This window comes from Zalophus californianus, chromosome 12, assembly GCF_009762305.2.
Source record: "Zalophus californianus isolate mZalCal1 chromosome 12, mZalCal1.pri.v2, whole genome shotgun sequence".
NCBI classification, from domain to species: Eukaryota; Metazoa; Chordata; class Mammalia; order Carnivora; family Otariidae; genus Zalophus; species Zalophus californianus.
This window is the reverse complement of record NC_045606.1, coordinates 55,823,953-55,846,451: the sequence shown is the minus strand read 5'-3', so window position 1 is coordinate 55,846,451 and position 22,499 is coordinate 55,823,953. Positions and strand designations below refer to the sequence as shown.

Sequence of the window (22,499 nt, the reverse complement as noted above, 5' to 3'; positions counted from 1 at the left end):
TCGCTGTGCCAAGGGTGGGGTTTATGGTGAGATTGTGTCTCAGCCTTTCCTACTTGCTTAGATGTCAGTTTTTTCTTCTTTGCTGGCTGTGTAGTTTTTTTTTTCCTTCCTCCCCCCCCCCACACCAAGGGAATTGTTCCATATGTAGCTGGAGGTGAGTTCAGAATCTTCCTACATCACCATTTTGAACGAGCCTCTTCATGCTTAACTTGTTTAAAGCACTTCAATCCCAGTATCTTTCCTGTCTCTTGAACACTTCCTCAACCACTCAGTGACCTTAAGCATGAACTCCCCAGATGTAATTTGTTAAAACAGAGTCAGAATATGGAAGAGATTTCAACTCGAGAAATACTGAAGAAGCTTCTGTGTTTTAGGCACTGCTAGGTGCTGAGGTAGGAGAAAATAATCATCTGCACCCACAGGAAATTAAAGTAGTAAAATTAGTTGGTAAGCTCTATAAAGCAGATGCTGTTATTTCATCCTTGTGTCCCTAGCACCATACTCAAAATAGTGAATCTGCATAACATGGAACTAAAGTATTTCCAAGAATAAGGGTGGGGGGTGGGTGGGTGGATGATGATGGTTACATGGGACTCAGAAGCCACCTGAGAACTGAAGGAATGGAGGCATGAACAGGGCAGATGATGTGTGACAGTGGTTCAGCTAGGCCTTCATGTCCCAGGTGACTCTGTCATTGCCCTTCCAGGTCCTGTGATCCTTCCACCAGGGGGCCTGTACTTACTTACCAGCTTGATCTTCCTGATGGGATAAGGGCCTCCATGATAATTTGTTGGCTGTTGATCTTCTCTGTGGGAAAATGCACACACAACATTTAAATGCAATTCTAGGAGGTTTTCAAGCAGGATCATTCCCTGGAGCTGCCCCATCCTCCTAGCAGCCTTCCTCTCTTAGGTATAGGTTATGTTTCATTGTACTTTGCTGGATCACAGCCTCAGTGACCTGCTGTTTATAAATAATGCAGGAGATGGACAGAGTTCTTAAGTGGTTCCTGGGCCAGATGATGCAGCAGGTAACTCTTTCCTCTTTTGCCTTTTCAGTTCAAAGGTTATACCCTGAGGGATTGGGTTCTTTTAGAAACTTACCCTGGTTGGGATTTAAAATCTATTTTCAATAACACGAACTTGGATTTCCTTTCCCTGGGACTTGGCAGGGCCCTTCTGGTGCAGCCCTCCACCAGCTTCTGTCCCTGGTGCCCCTTGTGTTGAGCTAGTGGTAGGCTGGAGGGTTCTGCAGTGCCACCCCTTTGTCCAGCCACATTGCATTTTTCTCCCAAAATGATCCTGCTTGAAAACCTCCTAGAATTGCACCAAAATTCTAGGTTCTACTTTTTTTTGGTGGGGAAATTTGTATTTAGGACTTAGCCGGCTAGATTGTTTAGATGATCCCAATTTTGTTGGCAACATCCAAAGCTTCATAGTCAGGAGCCAGTTGAACATATGCCACCTTTTTTCTATCAGGCCTGATCAGGGTGTTGACCTTGGCTATGTCCGTATCATAGAGCTTCACAGTCTTGTTTGATCTGGTGCTCACTGGTCTTGACATCCACAGTGAACACAAGTGTGTTATCTTCTGTTTTCTTCATGGCTGACTTGGTAGTCAGGGGGAACTTAATGATGGCATAGTGGTCAAGCTAGTTTCTCCTGGGGTGCACTCTTTTGAAGATATTTGGGCTGTCTTCAGACACAGTGTCTCGGGCTGTCAAAAAGTAGTTGACATGTGGGGGCGCCTAGGTGGCTCAGTCAGTTGAGCCTTCAGATCGGGTAATGATCTTGGGATCGAGCCCTGTGTCAGGCTCCCTGCTCAGCAAGGAGTCTGCTTCTCCCTCTCTCTCTCCCTCTCAAATGAATAAATCTTAAAAAAAAAAAAAAAAGTAGGTGACATATGGATTTTTTCTTTTTTTTTGGTGACTGTGGATGCTTTTCAGCATTGCTTTCTTGGCCTTCAAAGCCTTTGCTTTGACTTTGGGAGGGGCAGGGGCTTCCTTCTTTGCCATCTTCAGGAAAAGGTAGGTTCTTTTCTTTTCAATATGATTTGCTTTTCCTTGAGTCTGTACAGTTCTTCTTGATTGGCAAATTGAATGTTAAGGACTATCCTCTAGTGAACACAGAGCTGGTTACCTTATTCCAACATCTGTTTTCTAAAAGGCCTTTGCTGCCTGTTTAGCACCATTCATTCATTTATTCAGTAATTACTGAGCATGTCCTCTGCCTCACTGCTGGGAGAGCACTAATGTGTAAATTAGATACAATTCAGGGGCTGGCCAGTTCCCATGGATTTTTTTGTTTTTTGTCTCCTGCAGAAATGCCAGATAATGCAGCAGCGCTGCTGGGTGCTTGCTGTAAACTCCAGATTATTCCTACACTGTGTCATTTGGTAAGGAACCTCTCAGTGGGGATCTGGGAATGGGCACCTAACAATTGATAAAACACCTTTAGGATTTTTCATCTACAATAGCTCTTCAAAATAGGTTAAACAGGTATTATTACTAACCCCACTTTTTTACACACCATCCACATCATACCACACATTCTACCCTACAGGAAGACTGAGGCTGAGAGGAAAAGCATCATTTGTACAGAGAACTTGCTTACAGGGCTAGGACCCAACCTTGTCATTAGCCTCCAAATCTCCAGCTTCCCCACTGGAGATAAGTTTGGCCAAAGTTTGGTTTGGTTGTAACACTGCAGGGAAGGAGCCTGACACGCTGTTATTTGCAATGGCAGTGCTAGGGCTATAGACCAGTTTGATTCAGCTCTGCATCTAATTCACCAGGGAGGCATTTGAGAGGACTGCTTTGTCTCAGATCATTAGCTTTGTGCCCTAAGGAAATTTCATGGCGGGGAGCAAGAGTTAGGTAATGATGAGCTTAGCCCTAGAGAGTTAAGATTAAGCTTTTCCTTTTTTAAATTACAAGCTGGGTCATTAATAGAAGGAGCCATCAATAGGCTGTGCAGAAGCCACTCCAATGGGGCAGGTGTTGCTCAGCCTGGGGCATAGTAGCTAGCTGAACACACCTGGCTGGATTATTTTAAGGTCTGATTACTTACTAAGAGCCCAGACCAAGATGCTATGTAGGCTCAAAAGACCAAAGCTCAGAGCTCTGCTCCCAGATCTAGGAAGCAGGTCTTGAGATTAAGTGCCCGGCCAGGATCCTGAAATTTGTTACCCATCCGCTCTGGGAGCTTGAACACCATGCTTAGGGCCTTGGGTACTTCTGTGCATAGCAAAGACATCTGAACAGGGCATCATTCCAAGGAGCAGTTTAGAACCCATTCACAACTGAAAGTAGATTCTACCCACCCAGAAGAATGCTGAGTTCTTACACTTTGATCACTAAAACTGAACTACTTGAAAACATGACAGCAGGTATGTTCTGTCTGGTGGTGTAGTTGGGTATTGGAGATAGTAAGTACCATTACCTAACTGTGTGCAGTGATGAGCATGGCAGTAGCTCTGCTTTCATAGCCCAGCTCTCTGTTGCAGTAACTGAGTGCTTCGCATCTCCCAGGTTACCCTTAGTAAAGATTTACAAAATCATCAAAATACTGCAAGACCACATTAGCTAATTCCCTCTCCCAACAAACTCACACTTACTTGTCATCTTCCTTGCAGTAAGCGTTAGATTTGATCTTTGTGTTCCTTCCAAGTTCTGTTTTGTTGGTCTGAGCGTAGCCAGGAGGACACATTTGGAGTTCCAGGATGGCTGGCATTCTACACGGGCACAAAACTACCCACCCCAGAGTCACTTGTCTGCTTTCTGGGGGCTGCTTAACATAAAAAAAAAATTTTCTTTAAACAATATCCTGGATATCTTCACATAATCTGCCCTAGATATTGCAACAATCCTTAAGACAATGAGGCTCCTGCCTCCTGAAGGAATTTGGGTGTCGAGTTACTTACGGGGATTTACTTAGAACAGGGTACAGAAATGTACCTGCATTCCTATCTTCTCTTGTGGCCAGAGTAACTTTGAGAGACTGTCACTTTTGCCCCACCACCCTTTGGGTGACTGTAATCTTTTATACCTAGAAGTGCCCCTGGGCACTTGGGGCTGGCAGCTGTTCAGGGAAGGAAACTGGATGCTGCTCAGACCCCAGACACAGAGCCCGCTGAGGGCAGCCTGTGCCAGTGGAGCTCATTCTTAAATTACTGGAATATGGTGCTTCTGCTCAAAGAGTAGGCCTAATCTACTTTCTAAAGCAAAATTGAGTTTACGGTCTTAGCCAAAGGCTGCTCTTAAGCCTGTGGTAACACTGTGTGAGTGGTAGTTGGTCATTCTACACGGTGTAGATTTGTTAAGGCTTATTTTGGTAATAGACACACAAGTACTTTTACAGTCAAATGAGTGCTGCCCTTCGGACACTGGGGCAAGCTTTTAGTAAGGTTATCATTGCTCAGGACGTTTCTGGAAATCTCTTGGATTCTCTTCTGATTCAGTTAAAATTCACACATACTTTATAGGTTTCATTTTTTAATTTTACTTTCTACATTGATCTGGTTTTGAATGCCTAGTAAAAATCAAATCAACTAATCTTTGTAATTACTGAAGCTAAAAAAATATTAGAGCAGCATCTGAAATGACCTCTCTGAAGAGCTAACATTCATTCAACACATTGACGGCCTATGTTTTATGACAGACTGGGGCCCTGGTCTCCTAAAAAGCTTAGGTTTTAGAAAACAGACTAAACAGTGACTATGAGGAGGATAATTTCAGAAAGACAGTAGAGTAATAGTGGTTGGGATATGGGGGTGGGGGGGGGTAGGAAAGGCCCTTCTGATGAGGCATTTCAGTGGACAATGAGAGATGAGAAGAAAAGGTTTACATGGAGCTCTGGAAGAAGAGCGTCCCAGGTAGGAATAGCAAGGGCAAAGGTTCTTGAGGCGGGAAGCATAACTGAACTGTGGTACCTATCCCTTTGAGGATATCAAGCAACTATTTAAGAAATTCTAGTATCATTAAAATAAAAAGAAAAATCAAACCATACATACTGTGTGTAGGGAAAGTTACATTCTGAACTTTCTCATCTCCTGAAGTTAAGGGATCTAGTAGAAGGTAGAATTCAGAGTGGAGATTCAGTCAGAACTCCAGGCAAATTGGAAAAATCAGGCGTAAGGTCCTGGCCTGGGAGAAACAGATCTTGTTACATCTTTAGGGTTTTTCTGCACCACTTGGGGAATTTAAAAAGCAGTAACAATTTAATTTTTCCCCATAATCATCTAGAAGTACATTACTATTCACCTATGTGGTTTTTCTGTAACATTTTTAAATGAATTTGCTTAAATGTGTCATTTCAGCTCCGTACTCTCTCTGATGATGGAGTATCTGATCTTGAAAATCCAGACTTGGCTCCTCTGAAGGATATGGAAAGGTTTATGATTGTGCAGCGTTTGTTTGCCTTAGCCAACATGAACCTGGAGAGACTGCAGTCATGTGTGAAAGTTGTCACCCAGAAGGACCCTAACATTTTCCCACTAATTCTTTATATAAGCCTGAACGGACTCCGTGCTTTAGGCAGAGCACATTAATAACATCATATGTGAATTACAAGTACATATTATCAGCCAAGGCTGGGTATTTTTCAGCATTGTTAAGATACACTACTGAGTTTAGCCACCAGGTACTCTGTAAACAGTTTTTCATAAAAGGCCTGTGCTAATGACCCAGTGTCTAAGTTAGATTTTAGCATCTGAAGAGTTAGAGGAGGGTTGAGAATTCTAAGCTAGTGTACAGACTTTTTTCTTCAGAAAAAAATTGGTCCACCTCTCTTTTTCTGCTATACAAAAACAGATGAGTCTGGTTTTGATCCAAAAATTCATTTTAAATTGTGAATGCCATAGGAAGACAATTTATAGAAGTCTCTATTTTAGATGTACTGATTGACAAATGAACTGTAAGTGCCATTATAGTACATATATTCTGCTAAACAAAATAATTAGCAGGATACCCTTCCTTAGGGGGTCTAGCTATAGACTCTTTTTTTGTTATGCTTTGATGAGCGTACCAATTCTATGTCTAGAACAATGATTTCCCATGTATTCTCGATTTTTAATTTATAAAATACTACATACTGTATCAAAGGAAACTCAACTGTTTGTTTGCAATTCTTTTATAAAGAACTTGGACTCTCTCTCTAGTGCCTCTCATTCCATTGCCACTAACCACTGGGAAGCTGAAACCACTTTTCCTGAGCAAAAAGTAGCTAAGACTTCCTCCTAGAATTTGTCTTACTTTAGGAGCAGGTAGGATAAGAAGTAGCAGCTGTTGAAAGAGAAATGTGTTACTCAGCATTTTTTTTTTTAACCCTCATCTATTCCTTTTTCTGCTCTTCAGATTTTAAGGAATCTTAACACAGAAGAAATGAAGCAAAATAACTCTTTCATCACCTCAATTAAAAATGAGACTAAATCTTACGCAAATACTTCCAATACATGAAAAAAAGAGTTGTGCACTGTGTGGCAACATAAAGAGCACCTTATAACAAACTGGAAAGGAATCTGCCAAAAAGTGAAAATAGCACTGTACATGCCTTTCTGTAAGAAGAATCTATCTGTGTAAACACACATGTATCACAATGCAGTGGGAAGTTCCTTTGAGTCCACAAGAAACTGGACAGTGGTTCCTTTGGGGAGAGGACTTAGAGGCTGGGATAAGAGGTTGGGGGTGGGGGAGGTGGGTTACCCTTCTATTCCCGTTATAATTTTATATGTATTAACCTCTAAATGAAAAACAACCGAGCAAAGCCAAGGCAAAAAAACCCAAAAGCAACAAAAACTAAAGCTCAGCTTCAGGCAGAAAGAAAAGACACCATTCCAGCACATGCCAAAAGTTTGGGTTACATCAAACAGGCAACTAAGGCATCTGGCCCTTTCCACAATTATCAGCCAGTTACCCTGTTAGACTGTGTTTTAAAAATCTGCAATTAAAAAAGGATGTAGCCTTATGCTGCTACAGGTGATCCCAGCCCCCCAGTTATTGTCACTCCTTAGCAGACCCCACTGTGATGTGGTGGACAAAGTAGGGCTGGGCATGTTTGAGTGGGCCTCCAAAAGGCTCTTCTAAGTAACTGGTACCCTCATCACTATATACGATTATTAATTCCAAGTGTACATTTACATTTGTAAACAAGTTCTGGTAGACCAGATACCTAGAAAACAGAACATAGAATATTTCCCAGAACAACGGAAGTGGAAAGCCACCTTCACTCAGATGTTTCCATGACTACTAGTCTTTCACAAGTGGTGCAGGAAGAAACATTTCTATTAGCTAGTGTGCTGTGGCCCTATCAGGGTTCCTCAGGTGTCCATGGGACCTGTGAACATGTTACCTTATGTGCCAAGAAAGGACTTTATATGTGTTCTTCAGGTGACAGACCTTGAGATGGAGATTATCCTGGATTATCTGGTAGGGCCCTTAGAAGGCAGAAGAGTCCGTGAGAGACTTGGCCAAAGAAAATGCAGGAAAGATGAGGCATAGGAAGGATTCAGTGCTGTTGCCGGCTCTGAGACGGAGGTCAGTTCCAGAACAAGAGTGCAGTCCAATGTGACAGCAAGTAAGGAAGCGGGGACCTCAGTTCTACACCAGCATGGAACTGTAATCTGCCAACAGCCTGCAGGAGCCTGGAAGCAGATTCTCTCTTCAGCAGTGAGAGCCAGGGCAGGCCCCGGGAAATGTCTCAATTTCACTTAGGTGAGACCTGTATTGGATTTCCAACCTACAGAACTGAGTTTGTGTTCAAAGTTGTGAAGTTTGTGGTAATTTTTTACTGCAGTGAGAGAAAACAGTGTAAGAAGAAAGTGAACAATCTAAAACCAAATTCTTTGGGAGACATGAGAAGTACACTAGCCATTTCTGAAGTACGAGGCATGAAATCCCAGAAACTTAGCTTGAGAACGAGTTGCAAAGTACCTGTTGTGGACACCGGCTTCCCGCACTCACCCACAGTCACGCCTCCACCTGTTGGCCAGCCTGGTGGATCCACCTCCCTTTTCCATTGCAGGCCTCAGGGCTGAGCTGTGCCCCAACAGGTGCTGTCTTTCCCACCTGGGATTTTCCTGCTGGGCTAGCTCGTCCTAGCATCTCATGTCATCTAAGCACAGAGGCCTTTTCTTGATCCTATAATTTAATCTTCCCTGTCTCTGCCATTTTTTCCTTGAGTACGTCACCTTTGAAAGCCACCAAATGGCTTGGGCTGGGATAGAGGAAACAATAGTTAGGGTTTCCTTGTTAAAGAAGAGAAGCAGGTGAAAAATTTATATATTTATTTTGGTGGGAAAAACTAAATGTTATTACAGGCTTTCTGTAAAGATTATTGGCATTTAAAAGAAATTACCAAAGCTAATCTGGTATCCTCTGTATTTTATCATCTCTAAACCTTACTTCTACCTATAAATGAAACACTACATTTTTGCAATATTTTTATATGTACAAAAATATTTTACTTGGAATATACAATCTCACATGTTCAACGTTTCAATGTTTGTTTTGGACAGCATATGGAAATATGCGAAAAGAAAAATTTATAGGGACAGTTTCTGAAAAATCAATACTTAATTGTACTGCAGGAAAATTTTATTTATACAAAGGCAGCAGTAATGTTTCTTTATACAGGAACTAGTAATACAATTACTTGGAAAGCAGTAGCAATTAAATTTTATTTTTAAACTTTTTCATCAGAAACTTAACTTCAGCAGCTTGTTCAGCTTTTTAGATTGCTAACAAGCATTTTGCCCGCCATTAAAAAAAAAGTTCTACAATTATTTCAAAGACTAGAGGTAGAGCATGCATTTGTGTTCAAAATAAAAAATATACCAAACTGAAATGGAAAAAAAAAATCCCCAAAGCAAGGTTTTCACATCAAATACTCACCATGGGCTCTAAAACAACTCAACTTGCAGAAAACTACACTTGTTGCCAAACCCTAGTGCTCATTCTTCTCCAGCAAAACCCTAGATCCCACTTCCTTAAAAATCAATGTTACCAAAGAAACAGGAGTCCGTTCTTTTTAAAAGAGGACACATAGCCAAGAGGAGTATTTATCTTATACTTAAATGATAGTTGGAGAGGAGCTATTCCTCAAATCTGGTTCCACCTGAAAAGGTGAAGGCACTCCTCATTTGGACCATGTCTACCAGAAAAAGCTCTAGGTCTTCCGGGCAATTGCTGTACTATTGCCTGCCTCTCTTATTTCAGAATACAATGAAGACCATATATTTAAACTGGTGATTACTTCTGCTTTAACAGTGGTAATTTATAGCTGAGGAGTTTTGAATGCTCTGCTTTTTTCCACTTCCTCTAAGCTCCTTGGCCACCTTGACCGATATGAAGAAAAGACTGATGTCAGGTATGGCCTGTCATATTTGTATGTTTCTACCCTCTGCTGTTGCTGAAGTGCAACAGAGACCTCTAGTTCCAGCTTTTAAAATAAGACCTTTTGGCTTCTGCTTTGTGGAAGCAACGGTACCTATTCAGTGGGACTCAAGAAGGTTTACAAGCACGGAGTCATTTACTCTCCCAAGTACGAAGCAGCATTTATGTTCATTGTAGATGTGTTCATTCAGTTTGTGCTGGGAATTAGAAAACAGGAAAAACTGGTAGGGGAAAAAAAGGGAAGGAACAGTCACTTCTGGCTGACTTTGGTGTGTGGAGGCAAGTCAGATTTATCACAGCACTGCATTATCAGCCAGCGGCCGTGAAGCAATTAAAAAGAGAATGCAACTTAGATGTCTTCATGTCAGATTCAAGGTCCACTAATTGGACCTTAACAACAGTTCTCCCTATAAAGAAACAGATGCCTTCGAAACTTAATACTATGGGTTAAACAATAGGGCTGCAGTGGTAAATTTCAGGCATAAGAACTAAGGTAGGGCAGCTTTAAGGGCCAAAGTTCAGAATTTCTTGGATGTCAGAGTACTGGATTGCTTAAATTTTATTTGATTTGTGAGTAACAAGATTTTGTTAAAGGTTTAGACTGAGAGTGGGGTTCTAAACTAAAATGGACCTCCTGACCAAGGCCACAAGAGAGAACAGACCCTCCTCAGAGCTGTTTTAAAATTAGAGGTAGGATTCTCGAATGGTGTGTACCATTCATTATACTACCTCTGAAGAGATACATTTTAAATGAACCAAAAGATAAACAACCTCAATATAAGTGAATACATATAATAAATAAAGTAGCCTAATAAGGATTTTCCAGTCTAGCATTCATCACATCAGAGTTACAAATTACTTCTTGTAATTTAATGTGAAGACAAATATTAAGCTAGCCTTATTTAACGGGTGGAATATTAAAAGTAAAGGGAAATATAAATTTTATCAAAGGTCGCATGGTCAGAGTCAGAATTAGGATCTCAGCTAGTAGATGTACACCATTTCTATTTTTAACAAAAGAGATTAAAGAAAGTAGTGCAATGTACTACGGAAGTGGTACAAACCATGCTTTAAAATTCTTACCTTAGAAATGAGATATCATTCCTTCACTTTTTAGTATATTAAAGACATTTCTGTTTCTGTGCACTAAATCATTCCAGGAACACAAAGGTAACATAATGAATTATAGGACATATTAAAAAATAAAACTTGAGGCTAACAAAAATGTAATTTAAAAATAATCTTACCTTAAAGAATTACAGAATTGTTATTCTTCAGATATACAATGCATACTCAAAAAATGATGCTGATTTATTAGTTGACTGTATTCTTAGAAAGTTAGTGAATATTCACTTTTATATATACAATAATCCCATTATTTAAAATACTGAATTTTGCTCAAGAACTTAAAATACATTACAGATGTTATTACATGAATTCTCACAGCAAATCCACTGGAACAAGAGGAGGGCAGTTACCATAATCTCTAAGCCTGAACCATATCACGAATTCATTTAAAGTTTAAATAAGTATTTCCTAAGAGGTTGCCATCTAGAACTCTGTCCTTTTTGCTTAAAGAAATTAAGTTATAATAATTTTCTGAGCTTAATTTCATATTTTTCAGAAAGGAGATTAGTATCTGCCTCAAGGTAAAACTAGAGCCTTATAAAACAATGTGAAAAAGGTTTCAGAATGTCTAAGAATTTGGGCGTAAACATTTAAGATCACTAGCTACAGTTACATGGGTGACCATATTTAGTTTTATTATTCATGTATTTGGGGAGAATTTTACATTATTATACATATGGCTGTATATATATTATATATATGGTGACTCAGACATTTATAAAATGACCTATATATGTACATAAAAGTTCAGGATTTCTTTTTCCATATTTAGTATAAAGATTCATTACTACAAAATTATTGGCTCCCTAGCCTGTGATTTCTGGAAAATGGGGTGTTGTTTCAGAAGTCATAAAAGTACAATGTTAAGTAGAGCACAATTTTGACAAATTTTCAAAACTTTTATGGTTAATATTTATCAGTTCAAAATAACTGTACCTAACTCCATGGCTATCCATCTTGAAAATCAACTCCAATCACCGGATTATGACACTTACCGTTTTGTCTAGCAGTAAGTACCAATTTAGTGAATTTTTAAAGCAAAGATCATCTTTTATTGTCATTGGGATAGTGTGGTCAAAGCAGTTAGTATCTGGCCATAATCTATAATGCTACACTATTGTATTTTATTGCTAATTTGCATTATTTCCTAAATTTGTGTTAATAACCAATTTGCTCTTTTAAAGAAAACTTGTCCTGATAAGCTATTATAAGCAAATTTACTAGATTCTAAGAATCTAGGGTTCAGGCTACTATTGCTGTAGTCATACTGGGTTTATGGTAAGATTTCTATTTTAGAAAGCTATGTTCAACAATTGTATAGTTAAGAATTGGCAAAAGTAAAAGTCCTGATGTATTGGATATTTGATAATATACAAATATCAAACAGAAATTAAGACTACATAATCAAGACATGGCTGGAGTAAAAGTGAAACTCTACTTGTAGTGCATCACATATATTCCACTAGTTATACTGTTACATGACTTATCCAGGAACATCACCTCTAGGGGTATTTGTACATTTGAAAATAAAAAACATATATATATATAATATTTAGTTGTATATAAACAGTCATGCCCTGAATGCTGAATGTGGACACTCTTCTGGTCACAAAGCATCCTTGGGTGCATTAATGTATTGGCACATGTTTCCCAAAGGCAATTTGCATGTGCATTTGTATTTTAACTATTACCAATTGTTTAGCATCACTTTAAACCGTTTTCTCTTCAGTAAAGCTAATTATTTTAGATATTTCCCACAAGAGAAGTTCATACTTCATTGATTACAACGATACTCTCATTGCCTTGGGAGAATCCTAGGGCCTCTGGGACTCCTTGCCCCAGTAGAGCTCTACCGGGTCCTGCAAACTCAGATGGGACTTCAGTTTCAAGTCCAATGACTCTATTGAGATACAGTGACCTTTTCTGAATTTATTCTCTTCAGTTCTGGCATCTGGACTGAGATAAACTAAACAGCATTATTTCCTTTTATATTATGGGGGATCTAGTGTATATTAACTAGTCATGAATACCATTTATAATAGAAATAATTCCTTTAAGTATGGACTATTTTCTAAATAATATGCATTTTAAACCCTAGGATAAGGCTAAAAATATAGATGATGTAAAAATCATCTCCATTATGTGAAGACAGTTGAAATATTTTGTGGATACGCTTCTTGTGCTGCTACGATGATCCCAAAGCTGTTCAAAGAGGCTCTGCGCAGAAGACAGCACATTTCCTGAAAATTTACAGTGTGTTGAAACACTAAATCATAAGACATTACCTTGACACTGTGCTTTGATTCAGGTTGCTTTGAGGAGCCTAACTAGAGGAGAATTCTATTCTAACTATTCCCTATCCTAGGACAAAGAACATGAATTTGTGTTCTGGATATGAAACTCTAGAATAAAAAAAAAACCTATACATTTCCAATCTTAACAATACAGCAGCTTGGCTGTTTCATTGTGAAGAAGATTTAAAGCAATGTGTGCATAACTGCTTATTGCCAGGTATTTTCTCTTCCTTCTAAGCCCTCCTGGCTAGTGTTCCATGTGACAGCTTTGCTGAGGAGAAAAATTAACAGCCAGGTGCCTGATGCCTACCATGGACAAAGATGACCACAAGCATCTAACCCTGTAGGTATGAATACTGTCCCTGTGAAAAGCTGGCAGCAACATAAAACAACATAACTTAGTTAAATGATGAGCTACATCTCTGAATATGTTTGAGGAAGAATTTATACCATCCAAGAATCCTAAAGGAAGATACTGAGACAAATTTTAAAAATCTGAGTACATTAATACCTCTAAAAGAGAGGCTGTTTTCCTAATTACTAAACAAAAAAGTGCATTTCCTAACAGAAATGTAAAAAAATATATAAAACCTTATTTAATGTATATTATATAATACATACAATGTACATATTATATAATGTATATGTTATATATAGGTAAGACAGCTGACAGTTATTTCCAAATCTCCTAAGTTGTTCAATGGATTTGGTTCTTAACACAAAAGATTTAACAAGTATTCTAACAATCACATCACACTTCAAAAAGCATGCTGATTGTTCAGAAAATCCCCCACTTGCAAACTTAGAGGCATTTTAAAGCATCACAGGAATTTGCAAAGGCATGATACATTTGCTGACCATATCCTAATAAAAAACTGTTGAAAGCAGTAGGTTCATTTTTGTCAGTCAAATTTCTACATGTGAAAATAAATCAACTTTATGTGTCATTTTGCTGTGTTAGGTGTTACAGGATAAGGCACTCTCTTACCCTGCATGGCCTTGCTTGCTGTGTACACATTCACTTAGTATCAGCCTGTCATGGCAACAAATGAGAGGGCGAAGTATTGCTCTTCACTTTTTCCCTCAAGATGGAAAAGAAGGGAAAAAAAACATTGTATCTGCTTAAATTAGAATGGATAGCCATATATCTCTGAAATAACGAAACCATGTAGCGTTGAGCAGACTTCTGATGTCAGACTTGGAAGGTATGAACATTATAGTTCTGTTTCTTTAAGAACCTGTATTAGGAAAGAAGGCCAACGACTACTATTTTCTCCTAATAAAGAGTAACTGACCCTTCACTAGTTAAATACTGAACTAAAGGACAGATTTACAAAACTATTTCAAGTATTCATTATCACAGTGAAAATGGGAGACCAATGCAAGAATGAAGGCTTTGAAAATTCCTTTGATGAAAAAGGCAAGGGTACTAAATCAAAACATATACAAAATGCTTCAACGCATTTCTTTATGTGGTATGAATAGAAAGGTTATCCATAAAAAGTTAGAAAAATTAAGATAAATTATATATTAGTACACCTTCCCAACCACATTTTATATAAAAATTCAGAATAGTGTACTGGTATTTCAATCTACACAATAAAAATGCCTGAACTTGGCAGATATCTTCTATCTGTGCATGTATTTTCTCAGTAGAAGGCTTATTTGTTGCAGTTACTTTTAAAAAGTTTTATTTCCATTATGAACCTTATTGAATCATCAGTAAACCCAGCTGATTGGGACCCACTGTGGCTCCATTCTCAGCTTCTCTATGGCAGCTTGTAGCTTCTCAAAGGCTTTGTCTAGATTGTCGTTTACGATGATCAAATCGAAATAGTGGTTGTATGCTCTTTGAATCCGTGCACTTTCGTCCACTGTTTTCTTCAAGTCAGAGTCCTGTCAAAGAGTGTTAAAAGGAAATGTTTCTATCATAATGTGTATTTACTTGCTCAAACACCGATTCAAAGTGAACGTGAGAAATGAGCGCGTTGAGACTTTTATGGTGACTTTGATATTAATGCTCAAAATCGAATCTATAAAGTGTTAAGAGAGACATCACCACCTATTCCTATCGTCTTTCCAGCAGTGTTCATGTTTGCTTTGTAAGTGGTCTGGATCTTCTGTTTCATTGATCTTAGGATAAGATTCCTAATTGAACAACTGCTGACAATAATCTCAGGGTGAAATCTAAGGTAATAAAAGAATTACTGCAGGTTTCCAGCCCGACTCTATCATCCTTTTCAAATGATTTTTTTTTTTTAATTTGCATGTATGTATTACATCCCTAGAAAAGGAATCCCAGGATTTTCCCTTCTGTGTGTTTTTGTCTGGCTTCTTCATGGTCCATGATACCACCTGAGGTTGTCAGTACAATGAAACCAAACTGGTGGGACAGGAGCAGATTATTCTGCCATTTTTGCAGATCTGTGAGTTGTACATCAAATCTGAAGGTGACCACTCCACACTTGTTTAACCTGCTTGTGAGGTTCACAACAATTTTCCCAGCTCTGTGATTATCAATGATCTCAAATTCACCAATGTAACCATGCTTTATCATCACAGTTAGAAACTGGTTAATGACTTTGGAGCATGGCGTAATAAGAACCTGGCATTTACCTCCTCTTTCAGGAGTGTTAATGCTTTTGAGAGCATCTGCCAAGACATTCATGTGTACCATTTTGGCGGCAAAGAAAGACTGTGGAAAGAGCTCAAAAGATTTTTATCTTGTGAGCTCTGAGATAATGGAAACCATTTTTGCAGCGCCTATTAAGCTCAAAGCCAAATCTGCTGCCTATCTCTAGGAAAGAGAATATTAGAAATGTATTTTGAAGACGAACTACATGCTTCCTACCCCCACCAACACATACACACATATTTATTTAATCTTTAGCTAGCATTGTTTATATTTTGTACACTATTTCTAGTCATTTTGGAATGATGTAGGTAATGAATAAGTAATGGGTTCTGCATGAGCAAGTAAAGCTTTTCATTAAATTGCAACTGTTTTGAGATTTCACAGTACTTCTACATGTTCTTCAAATATTTATCGATTCCTGTTAAAGTGTCTACTCTGTTTCATCATCTGTGGATATAACAATGAGTAAGAGTGGGTTCCTACCCTCCAGAGGAGGAGACAGACTAAGGGCAAATAAACACAAAAACTTTCAAGTTGTAATGAGTACTATAAAAGAAACCAACCAGAACAAAAGAATTTTGAGAATTCTATTTTAGATAGAGTGATTACAAAGATACCGAGTAAATGACATTTAAACTAAGAACTATAGTGGGGGAAAGAGCATCCCAGGCAGAGGAAACAGGAATGCAAAATCCAGGAGGGAAATGACCCTGGTATGTTTTAAGATACTGAAAGTCCAGGATGGATAGAGAGATTGAGGGCAGGGGTGATACCTTGACATATGAGTATGAGCTAGGTAGTGGAGAACTCACATGCAACAGAAAAACGTCGCTGGCTTGTGGTGGAGAAAGAAGAGATGGAAATGACAGCAGACTGGAAGTATATTTTGGTGATAAAATCATCAAGACTGGCTGATGGGCTGAATGTGAAAAGTGATGAATGAATGAATGAATGGATGGATGAATAAACCAAAACGTAGAAAGCAGCAGTTATAGAAAATGCAGAGTTGGGGAGTGGGAGTAGGGAGAGCACAATTTTGGTGGGGGGAGAGGGAGGGGAACACAATGTTCTTTGTACATGTTAACATCCAAGTGCAGATGTAAGCTAAGGAGAGACGGGTTATGCAGCTCGGAGCTCTGAATTCTGGGTTATCTATACATAAACTAGGAATAATCAGTGTAACAATGGTATATAAGATAATGAGTTTGGTGAAAACACCAAAAGGGAAGTGTAGAGAAAGACATGAGTTCCAAACTAGGCCTGAGGGACACTAATACTTACATTTCAGTTAATATTTTCACTGATCTATTTGAAACAACTATCTTTTGTGATAGATGTGCAAACAGCCTCAATTCAACTTGAAAACAATTATGGCCTATTACAGTCATTAACAATCTGCTTCATTTAAGAAAAAAGTTTTTTTTGACAATGACAATCCTGTAACAATAGTGGAGTAGTACATCATTCAGATGGAAAAACAATAAAGAATCTTTATATATGGCCATGGAGAATACCTAAATATATTGGTAAGTGGAAAATGCAGGCAGACTACTGAATATAATAGGCTACTTTTTATGTAAGAAATGAGGGAGGGAGGGTACACATACATATTTGCTTATATATTTTTTTAAAGATTTTATTTATTTATTTGAGAGAGAGAATGAGAGATAGAGAGCACGAGAGGGAAGAGGGTCAGAGGGAGAAGCAGACTCCCTGCTGAGCAGGGAGCCCGACGTGGGACTCGATCCCAGGACTCCAGGATCATGACCTGAGCCGAAGGCAGTCGCTCAACCAACTGAGCCACCCAGGCGCCCCATATTGCTTATATTTTAAGAAACTGTGAAAATGACGACCTACGTAGGTGGGAGTGGAGAGGACAGAGAAAAGCTAGATTTTCCTGTTAAGATTTACTTTAGAACTATGAAATGTATAGAATTATACAACAAAATTCAAATAAAAAAAGGACAATACCTAAAAATCAAAAGCAAAATGAAACAAACCTGTGTTTCAAGTTGATGGTTTAACCATGCAGAATGGAAATATTTCAGTGACTTTAAAATAAAATAATACCCAAGTGGGATATATCTTAGGAACAATTTTTTAAAAGCCTGAAACTTAAAAGTTTTCAATAATCATACTGTTGACAATATCAATATTGATATTGTTACTCAGAAATTATATACAGAGTGGGTTCTTAGTTTATATATGTAAAGTAAGAAATAATGTCATCAGGAACCAAGATTTTCAGCATAAGAAAAAGACAACTATAGAGTCAAAGAAGTTAAGTAAAATAATGGAAAGTTTAAATTGGAATTATCAAACTGAACAAATGATGTGTGTTTTCTTAAAGAGAAAATGTATTTCCTATATCTGGTCACCAAAAAGCCTGGAAACAATGAGCAACTAAGTTGAGCACACAACTTTAGCACCTATATTGTCTCTAAATACCATTTCCCAGTAAAAGGAACCAGTTTTTTTAGATGGCTGGCTCCAGGTCTGGGCCAAGAAATGCGTAAGAAAATCTGGAACAGTTTATCTAGCTAGGAAGAAAAGAGTCATCAAAGATTATTGGGGTTGTGCTAAAAAAACCTCAGAAGACAAGCTGAATATTCCTGTAAGCTAAACATAGGCCAATTTAAACATCAAAAAGAGTAGTAACTAAACTAAGTACACAGAGAGCAAGTATTACAAGAAACTTTAAAACATGACAATTTCCATACACTGAGATAAACCTTAAGGACAAAACAAAACAAAAACAAAAAAACCACCCACCAAAAAACTAGTTCATGGTAATCACACCTGGTAGTGTTGGTGTACTTATTCTCAGACTGCTGTATGTGTACTGTGTTTTGAGCAATTATGTGATATTCTAACATTCCCAGTGTTTTTGAGAACTGGGATACTCAGTATTCAGAATGGAGATAAGATAAAAGAGGCTAAATAAAAACCTTGTAATTCTGAATTTGAATGGGATATAGCAGTATGAATTCATGATATGGTTTCCTTCAAACGTACAACAGAAAAACATATATCCTAGCTCTACCTGAAAAGTAGAGCTAGAAACAATGATCAATCTTGTGACAATGTGCATTCCTAGTATTATGGTCTTAAAATACCATTCACTCTGAAAAGAATCAGAGCTCCTTGAAGCAACAGCTGATATCTGGCCTAAAACAGAAAATGTACAATAGGAGCCTGGAACATCTGTCATACCAGATAGCAAGGAAGCTGAGACTATTGGGCTCATGAAATAAGGTCTCAAGGGCCAACTTGAATAAGCTCCTATTGGTCAAAGATGGGACAATTTGAGCATCAATAAGAATGACCATATCTTCTTCTTCTTCTTTTTTTTTAAACATATAACATATTATTTGTTTCAGAGGTACAGATCTGTGATTCAACAGATAGCAGGAGGGGAAGGGAAATCGGAGGGGGAGATGAACCATGAGAGATGATGGACTCTGAAAAACAAACTGAGGGTTCTAGAGGGGAGGGGGTGTGAGGATGGGTTAGCCTGGTGATGGGTATTAAAGAGGGCACGTTCTGCATGGAGCACTGGGTGTTATACGCAAATAATGAATCATGGAACACTACATCAAAAACTAATGATGGCAGCAACTTCTTCCTAGAAACATCGTCAAAGGCAAGGGAAGCAAGGGCAAAAATGAACTATTGGGATTTCATCAAGATAAAAAGCTTTTGCACAGCAAAAGAAACAGTCCACAAAACCAAAAGACAACCAACAGAATGGGAGAAAATATTTGCAAATGACATATCAGATAAAGGGCTAGTATCCAAAATCTATAAAGAACTTATCAAACTCAACACCCAAAGAACAAATAATCCAATCAAGAAATGGGCAGAAGACATGAACAGACATTTTTCCAAAGAAGACATCCAAATGGCCAACAGACACATGAAAAAGTGCTCAACATCGCTTGGCATCAGGGAAATCCAAATCAAAACCTCAATGAGATACCACCTCACCCCAGTCAGAATGGCTAAAATTAACAAGGCAGGAAACGACAGATGTTGGTGGGGATGCGGAGAAAGGGGAACCCTCCTACACTGTTGGTGGGAATGCAAGTTGGTGCAACCCCTCTGGAAAACAGTATGGAGGTTCCTCAAACAGTTGAAAATAGAGCTACCATATGATCCAGCAATTGCACTACTGGGTGTTTACCACAAAGATACAAATGTAGGGATCTGAAGGGGTACGTGCCCCCCAATGTTTATAGCAGCAATGTCCACAACAGCCAAACTGTGGAAAGAGCCAAGATGTCCATCGACAGATGAATGGATAAAGAAGATGTGGTATATATGCACAACGGAATATTATGCAGCCCTCAAAAGGAATGAGATCTTGCCATTTGCAACGACGTGGATGGAACTGGAGGGTGTTATGCTGAGTGAAATAAGTCAATCAGAGAAAGACATGTATCATATGACCTCACTGATATGAGGAATTCTTAATCTCAGGAAACAAACTGAGGGTTGCTGGAGTGGTGGGGGGGTGGGAGAGATGGAGTGGCTGGGTGATAGACATTGGGGAGGGTATGTGCTATGGTGAGTGCTGTGAATTGTGCAGGACTGTTGAATCACAGATCTGTACCTCTGAACCAAATAATGCAATATATGTTAAGAAAAAAAAAAAAGAAGAAGATAGCAGGAGGGGAAGAATGAAGGGGGGTAAATCGGAGGGGGAGACGAACCATGAGAGATGATGGACTCTGAGAAACAAACTGAGGGTTCTAGAGGGGAGGGGGGTGGGGGGATGGGTTAGCCTGGTGATGGGTATTAAGGAGGGCACATTCTGCGTAGAGCACTGGGTGTTATACACAAACAATGAATCATGGAACACTACATCAAAAACTAATGATGTGTGGTGATCAACATAACAATAAAAAATTTAAAAAAACTAATGATGTAATGCATGGTAATTAACATAATAATAAAGAAAAAAATAAGAATGACCGTAATAGAGTAACCACATCAAAAACTCACATCAGGTGCTCATAATGAAACTAAAAACCAAAGAAAACAAACCTTATTTGATCACCTGTTGCTTCTGGGGGCTCTCAGAACAAATCCTATTATTCCGAAAACTGACCCATCAAAAGGAAAGTATAAGCATATACCCTGACTTTCCTATATGAACTTTACTTCAGAGTAATCAATAATTGATGAGGAAAAGTTATTTCTTAGAACTCTAGTTTATAAATTCAGAATGAATGACAAACTTGAGTGTTATCATTTTACAATCCCTAAAAAGTAAGTGATCCAGGCAAAGATGAATAAACTTGCCAAAATCAGTAGGTAAAAAGCTACTGGAGAACTTTACAGATCGGGCTCACAACATTTGAACCCACTGATTAATCTTATCACAAAAAAAGAGAGCCTTTCCTATGCCTCATAATGTAACAAGGGAAGAAGTATCAATTATTAATTATTCTTGGGGAAAAAAAAGTAAACCTATATCTGTTCAAGCATCTATCAGTTCACAGGGAATAGAAGGAAATGACACAATGGGGACAAAATTGGCAAAATCTAGACTGTGAAGCGTTCTATAGGAAAACTGACCCAACTTTGTTTTTTTGTTTTGTTTTGTTTTGTTTTTTGTTAGAGCAGGAGCTTGTTCTCACGACCCTTAGATCATGATCTGAGCTCAAATCAAGAGTTGAATGCTTAACCAACTGAGCCACCCAGGCGCCCTAACCCATTTTTTTGAACAACTGAATTATAAGGTTACAAGAGAGGGGAGGTGGGGAGTGAGAATTTACAGATTAGAACAAGGAAAGGGATGTCTGCTTCCAGCTAAGATGTAGTAACAGATATCAGACTAACCCTCCTACCTGACAGTGAAAACAGACAAAATGTATGGAACAGTTTTTAAGACCTTGTGCACTGTGCACAAGGCAACAAAAGACTGATACCTCAGAGAAACAGGAAACGAAGTGAACCCTACAACTGCCCCAGCTTATTGTCTTGAAAGACCTTCTAGGCTGCAGTACACAAGGTGGAGCCCAGAAGGAGCCTACCCAACATTCCAAGTTGGCGTATACATATGCCCAGACTTACCAAGTTGTACACTTTCGGTATGTACAGTTTATTATATGTCAATTACCCTCAAGCTGGGGGGAAAAAAGAAATTCAGAAGATATCAAGTAAATGCAACATGTTGATCTTGTATGGATCTGATTTAAACAAATCAACTGTAAAAAAAAATTCTAAATCTTGGAGAAATTCAAATATGGATGGCATACTGATGATATTAAGAAGTTGCTCTTGTTAATTTTTTTGTGTTAATGGTGTTATGGTTATGTTTAGAAAGTCTTTATCTTTTAGAGATAGATAATGAAGTATTATGGTTGACATATCAAAGATTTGCTTTAAAATAATTCAGGTTAGGGAGGAAGTGAAGAGAGGGCTAATTGAAACAGAAATGGCCACACATTACTGAACCTAGGTGATAGGAATATGGGAGTTCATTTTTTTCCTCTTGTATGTACTTTAAATTTCCCATAATATGAAAAGAGAGAGAGGAAGAACAAGAGAAAACATGTAACAGAAACTAAAAGTCAGAACTAACTACCAGTAGTAAACCTTATGTTGAATATGCTTCTTAATGGTCTTGGAGCCCAATTTCCTCACTGATAAAATGAGAGTTGGATTAATATGTGTATTTTAATACTGCTCCATTTCATTTATATAGAGGGAATAAACTTGTGTGTTTTTTAAGATATTTATTTATTTATTTGAGAGAGTGAGAGAGAGGGAGAGAGAGGGAGAGGGAGGGAGAGAGAGGGAGGGAGGGAGGGAGAGCATTCCCTGCTGAGCACAGACCCTGATGCAGCACTTGATCCCAGGACTCTGAGAATATGACCTGAGCCAAAGGCAGATGCTTAACTGAATGAACCACCCAGGCGTCCGTCCCTAAACTCGTGTTTCAAAACAAAGTAAACAATGATTTTTAAGTAAAAGTCATACTGTTCCAAATCCTAGCTATAGCTCATGAATGAATTTTTATTCTGTAATGCAACATATAGTGTATTTA

The 22,499-nt window shown here is 38.5% G+C and overlaps 3 protein-coding genes across 14 annotated transcripts in view; 1 reads left to right on the top strand and 2 right to left on the bottom strand.

Annotated features, from left to right (window-relative positions):
- Positions 1–22,499, top strand: part of GSDME (gasdermin E) — a 120,077-nt gene that overhangs the window by 83,524 nt on the left and 14,054 nt on the right. Inside the window, exons 9-11 of one of the 7 annotated variants that reach the window (XM_027573504.2) lie at positions 2,321–2,394; positions 5,317–5,390; positions 6,353–6,442. The exons of 2 other annotated variants lie outside the window; for them this stretch is intronic. In XM_027573504.2, the coding sequence (XP_027429305.2) occupies positions 2,321–2,394; positions 5,317–5,390; positions 6,353–6,359 (155 nt within the window). In that variant the 3' untranslated portion in view covers positions 6,360–6,442. Of the gene's footprint in view, positions 1–2,320; positions 2,395–5,316; positions 6,328–6,352; positions 12,807–22,499 lie in introns of those variants that run through there. 4 more of the 7 variants (XM_027573502.2, XM_027573501.2, XM_035723244.1 and 1 more) reach the window with 4 other exon arrangements.
- MPP6 (membrane palmitoylated protein 6) overlaps positions 9,575–22,499 on the bottom strand; it is a 131,278-nt gene continuing 118,353 nt past the window's right edge. For all 6 annotated transcript variants that reach the window (XM_027573497.2, XM_027573496.2, XM_027573495.2 and 3 more), the window contains one exon: positions 9,575–14,706. In XM_027573497.2, coding sequence (XP_027429298.1) covers positions 14,530–14,706 — 177 coding nt within the window. In that variant the 3' untranslated portion in view covers positions 9,575–14,529. The remainder of the gene's footprint in view (positions 14,707–22,499) is intronic.
- Positions 15,095–15,490, bottom strand: LOC118356136 (40S ribosomal protein S15a-like). The gene has a single exon (XM_035723245.1). It carries the CDS (start codon positions 15,485–15,487, stop codon positions 15,095–15,097), a length of 393 nt encoding a protein of 130 aa, XP_035579138.1. The 5' UTR covers positions 15,488–15,490.

Excerpts from the sequence above, each read along its gene's own strand:
- LOC118356136 (XM_035723245.1), bottom strand. The coding sequence starts at position 15,487 with ATGGTACACATGAATGTCTTGGCAGATGCTCTCAAAAGCATTAACACT.